General features: G+C 36.4%; 1 protein-coding gene across 2 annotated transcripts in view; it reads right to left on the bottom strand.

The window, feature by feature from the left end:
- Positions 1-634: 634 nt before the first annotated feature.
- Positions 635-6000, bottom strand: part of LOC134822048 (uncharacterized) — a 51471-nt gene continuing 46105 nt past the window's right edge. For both annotated transcript variants that reach the window (XM_063832889.1, XM_063832888.1), the window contains exons 2-3: positions 2219-2309; positions 635-1815 (exon numbers count right to left, since the gene is read on the bottom strand). In XM_063832889.1, the coding sequence (XP_063688959.1) occupies positions 869-1815; positions 2219-2303 (1032 nt within the window). In that variant the 5' untranslated portion in view covers positions 2304-2309 and the 3' untranslated portion in view covers positions 635-868. The remainder of the gene's footprint in view (positions 1816-2218; positions 2310-6000) is intronic.

Raw genomic sequence — 6000 nt, 5'->3', positions numbered from 1 at the left:
CCTCCCTGGTGCGTTATTCAACACAATTATCTGGTGAACTCTTCAGATTGATTATCATTTTGGCCAGGTCTGCCAAGTCGAATCATCGATATAACAGAAATAATGTTATTGTTACGTTTCAATACACTAAAGTTTTTGGAAAACCAAACAAATTACCAGCTTCATTATCACTCGGTTAAAATTAAATGGTACCTAATTTGGAGGTTTAAAGTAAATCGATTGAACAATTCATTTAAATTACTTGGCCACTGTTCAGGTACGATGTGGAGAGGGAAAACAGACACATTGGACATGATACCCAACTCCCTCGATCTTCTGAGAAGACAACTAAGTTTGCTTCTCAACCTGCTCAAAGGGGTGCGCATTGAGATTTTAGTTTATTAGTTGTTTATTCTTTTTTATAATTATTGTTTAACAAATCGTTAGGAAGTAGGAGGTGCTTGGTGCATTCATTTATTCACTTTCAATTATTTATCATCTTGTTGCACGAATAATTAATGATAGAAATAGAATAATAACTAAAAACAATTATTAAAAATAAACTGGTGACCTACAAAGTTTCAGGTAAAGATATATTTTTCTTGAAATTTTCTTTACAAACCAGGGCCGGGACAACAGACAAGGAAAACTCGTGTATTGGAAAATTGAATAATTACCGGCCGTTTCAATAGAAGATACAATACAATTATAATTAAATTATTAAAATAAACAAATATAGACTAAATAACCACATTGGTATACTATCAATGAAACAAAATAGGTTAAAGTACACTCTATTATACTATTACTACACAATACAATACTGTATACAATACCTTGTCCGGTTACCTATTCAAGGATTGGTTTAGTAAACAATTTTTTACGTTGTTTATTTGAAAATATACGCAATAGAGAGCAATAGAAGAAGAGTATCTGATGCCTGAACTCTAAACTCCGGGCCACTCTCAGTCGAGAACAACTGGTTGCAGAAGTCTCCCTCGCAATCTTGACAAGTCCCACTATTCTTTTTGCCCTCTTCACATGGCCCACATCCCGACGGCATGGAGTGGCCCTCCCGATTTTTCTCGAACGCAGGTGGTATGTCACAGACGGTGTTGTCCATGCCCGGTGATGGATCAGGAAGGAAGTTACAGAGAAGCTGATATGCAAACGGCATGGTGTAGAAGTCCATTTTTTCCTGGCTCCCGGGCATGTTACAGGTTGCTGTTGAATTTGAACCAGGGAGGCGCTTACAAAGGATCTCCGTTGATGTGTAGAGTCCTCTCATAAAGCGGCCGTCCCAAGTATAGTTGTTACACTTGTAATCTTGTCCCTGTATCACTGGTGCATTACAACCCTCAGTTGTTGATCCTTCACACTCCTCGCATTTACCCTTGTCACCTCCATTTTCTTGGTGTTTGCATCCACCACAACCATAGTTCAATTTTTTATTTACGGAATAATCATTGAATGTGGTTTTCCGGCATTTTGTATACCTTGGTCCCGCTCCCTCTGACCTTGTGCATTCGGTTGCTTTGACAGCTCCATGTATGCTCTGGAAGCATCGTATGACATCTTTGTTGCAGAATTCGAAATTACACTCGGTACATGCTGTTGAATCACTTTTGCAAGGTCCGCAGGTGTCAATATTAGTATAAGTAAGGTTTGTTGGTATGTTCGGAGGGGAGTCAAAGAAGTATCCTGTTGTGTAAGCGGGTTTATTGCAAATTACCAGTTCGTCAATTGATTCTGTCGTGCAGGTATGCATGGTATTCTTTTTTTGCGTTGGATTTTTGCCTTCATCAAATTCGTAAGCGTGACACTCGTACTCCTTTGCTGAAAGATGTTGTTGTTTAATTTATTAAAAAATCATACTGTATAGAAAGTGAGACAATATTTATATCTGATACCATTTTACTGACACCACGACATTAACTTTAACAAGTCTTTCCGCGAAAGCCCGAAATGATTTCCGATTGAAACGTTATTGGCTGTGTCGAATACTTTTACTGCCTTTTGAACAGTATGAAGAAATAGAAAATTGGCCCTGCCCCTAAACTTAAACTGAAATCTAAGCCGACAAATTGGCCCTGCCCCTTAAAAATAAAACTGCAATTTAAGCCGAATATAGGTTTTCACGTTAGGCACTACAATATGTTCAACTTTGCATCGAAAACGCTGACCAAAGATTACAATCTAAAACATGAACATTGCAATGAAATAGAAATTGAATACCTACCTCCTAATTCTACTACCAGCAATGTGATACACAGGAGTAACAACCCTATTCTTATGCTCATCATCCGTTCACTTGCAGGCGTCATCAAGCTAATAAAGAGATTTTTCGGGGTTTATCGAGCCATCTTAATTTATGTTCAATGATTTAATTTGTGTTCAGTTTGAGTTACTGTTAGATATTTATTGGTGGATGTTGAAATATAGTCCATTTAAACCAAATCGCAGTTAATATGAATATGATTTTACAAATAATGTAATTCAAAATGTTAAATTTTTATTGTGAACTAAAACAAATTCGCGGCAATGCTTGCAGTAAATAGCTGTTTATAGTTGGCATATATGACTAATGACTTAGTAAGTCTATTGAACTTAGATGTTGCAGCTTATACACATTAAAAACGAGTTCAGTGTTGATAACTTAACAATTTTTCCCGATTGAAAAAATCATGTCTTCTTCAAATTAAAAAAATGGAAAGTTTGGGTATCGAAATAATAACAAGCTGAACGAAGGTCATAAAATCCAAAAAACGTAATCAAGATCTGCGACGCGTTATGATAGCTGCAAGAAACCAACGCGCGACTAAACGAAAATTGTACGGTGGAAACGTTTTATTTGAATTTTGCGCGGCATAAGAATCTGCACGTGCAAGTGCGTCGAGTTTTAACTGTGCAGGTTAAAAACATAATATACATTGTCACGGCTATGCGCGCGTGTATAGGAAATAGGGATGTTACAGTTGCATAGTGTTTAGTTACGCTTCAAGAATAGTTATCTCTCGACCCCAGACTCTAGTTTTTAGTTTTGCGATGAGCCAAAAAGCGGTTTACACTTGACGACATGATAAGACTGAAACCATGCTTTCAGAATTCACCCCGAAACTTCAAGTAAGTTGTTAGTGTTTATGTAAAGACATTAGAAGGCTATATTGCGTATAAGAACGTATAATATATTGAATATTAAGATGGAAAACATAACGAACTGGATTTTTTTATTATATTTATAGCAAATATCTAAAACCAGAGAAAGCGTTCACCAAAGGCAATTTTATTACAGGAATCAGTTGATCTTCACAGATCAACTACCACTCACGTGCCTTTTGATCCACCCTCACACACCATGCATGACGAGATGCAAAATTCATTGTGTGACGTCACAACTCTTCACACCCCTGCCGCGTTTTATCACTCTTGCACAAAGGATCTCCACCGTTTCGAGCTGGAGGTGGCCGCAAATGAACCACTATTTCTTATTGATGAGCTCTTCATTTTTGATCTGTACATGCCATGTACAGATCAAAAATGAAGAGCTCATCAATAGGAAATAGGGGTTCATTTGTACTACATGGTAGATGAGCTGGTAATATTATAAGGCACGTTCACGTGTTTTGTAGCGATCGTGTGTTGTAGGTTTACAACCTACCAGGACGCGCGCCGAGTTGGAACAGATATTTTACGAGTATCACCCGTTAACGAGTGTGGCAAGATATTTACTACGATCGTGGAGAAAATTGTACTATTATGTGAATTGTGATTGGCGGATGTTCAACGCTGATTCATGATTATTCAGGGACTTCAACGACTTATGTTATATACTTACAGTTACCTATATAGATCTGTGGTTAAACTAAATTAACTTTATTAAGTCATGCCCATAAAACCCCTCCAATCTTTTAGTTTATACTTTACCCACCCCATAAAAGAATGTCAAGTGACCCATTAATGTTGGCTCAGGCAAGTGAACGACTGTTGTCGGGGGAAACGCACGGTGGCATGAGTAACACAGGGTATATAGATACTACTTTCTGTCCGCTTCAGTCAACAACTTGTATACACAACAATATTTCCCAGGTATTTGATAACTATAAGATAGTACGGTATGTTAGAAGAACTTTCTCCCTTTATTTTCTATAAAACTAAAAGTAATTAAAAAGTTAAAAGTGACCTAAGGTTATTATTGGGTCACGTGTTTCTTATCTTGAAAACAAACTGTGCTGCACTCTTAAAGTTAACGCAATTTACATTAAATTTCCGACTAATCACAATGCTGGCAAGCATTACCGTCGCCCTTATATTCACAATACTATTTACCCCCTATACTATTATATCCCCTTTATTGATTTCCAGGCATTAAGACTCATCGAAAGTAGTTGAGCAGGTACATTTAAGTTCAAAACATTCTAATTCAATGTTAAAGATGACAGGAATAAGAAATAGTTATATGGAGGTTTTTAAGAAATTTGCGCAAAATACGCGCCTAGCCAGCATGTTATACGAAATTAGGTAAAAAACCCAAAATCGCCATATTCAGGTGCCTTAAAAACCATGTTAAAATTGAGTTAGAGATCTGAAACTTTGCAGGGCGTCTAGACCTTGTCCAAATCGACTGTAAAAAAAATTTCATGTTTCAGGAGTATCGTGAAGTGGGTTTTCTGGAACCCCTGTTTTACAACAGATTGTCGTGAAGATATATAATATGTATAGACGCTTTTTGCAGTCAATTGTAGCCTACATTTAAGTGTCCGTAAATTCGAAAGTATAAACGATACAGTCATCTCGAACCACAGGTTTTAAAGATAATCGTTTAAGCTTTAGTTTACATTGTATTGAAAAATAATTTAACGTCATCATCATCACTTGATGACGTCATCAAATTAAGTGTTTTTAAAACTTGATTTTTGACAAAGTAACAACTTTTCAAATCGATTTTACGCTATTAAGGAGTAATTTTATTCGAAATCTGAGGACATTTTCACCTTAGATAATTGTTCAAGCATTCCGAAAATCTACCGGAATAGTTTCCTACCTTGCTCCTTCATAAAGATATTTGCTATTGAAGTTAGTGCTTTTTTGAAGAATAATTTTATAAAAACACAAAAGTTGTGAATTAGTATTCTCTGGTGTTGGGTCATCCCTTGGGTTGTGGAGCTCAATTTTGCTTCTTAAAGGTGTAAATTGTGTTATAGGCTAGTTTTAAAGTTAAAAATCGAAAAGTTGCACACGTGGGGACACGCCCAAATTTATTTAAAATAGCTAAAATCACTAAAAATTTTGATTTTCACGATTTTTATCAACTTTGGAGTCCCGTTGTGATCCAAGTTCTTTTTGAAATCTTCTGAAACTTTGCATGCTTATTAAACTATATATTAAATACCACTATGCAAAAATTTACGGTGATTCAATATTGTATGCGCACGCAACGTCCGCTCAAAGTTTGCACGTGCGAAAGGTGAGAATTTTGCTCATTCGTGATTTCGAATATATTCTGCTTTCCACGATATTTAAATGGCATTATATATGAATTTAATGCCAACTTGAATGAGTAAAAAGTGCCATATTCAGTCGGTTATCGACAGATATACCTAACTAAACACAAGGAAACGTTTTCCAAGGCAGAATTTCGAAATCGTCGGAATTACCTCCTTGTTAATGAAGTTTCGATTGTGTAAATTATCCTGACATTATAATCAAAAAGAGATGATATTTGACCAAAACCCATAATCATGGGTAGAGTGTACCGCTGCCAGTGTCTCTCTTTTCCAAACAAAAGGAAATGATATTAATTTGAGGAACCGTCCGCTAATGCAAATTGATACCGAGAATGAAATCGGTCGCTCGCTTTTTCCATTCGATCACGGCTTACGAATTGTAATAAAGCTTATTGATTTGAAAAAGTGAGCGACCGATTTCATTCTCGGTATCAATTTGCATTAGCGGACGGTTCCTCAAATTAATATCATTTCCTTTTGTTTGGAAAAGAGAGACACTGGCAGCGGTACACTCTAC

The sequence above is a fragment of the Bolinopsis microptera genome, chromosome 10, assembly GCF_026151205.1.
Source record: "Bolinopsis microptera isolate Bmic1 chromosome 10, MBARI_Bmic_1.0, whole genome shotgun sequence".
Classification (NCBI taxonomy): domain Eukaryota; kingdom Metazoa; phylum Ctenophora; class Tentaculata; order Lobata; family Bolinopsidae; genus Bolinopsis; species Bolinopsis microptera.
This window is presented reverse-complemented; position numbering and strand designations above follow the sequence as displayed.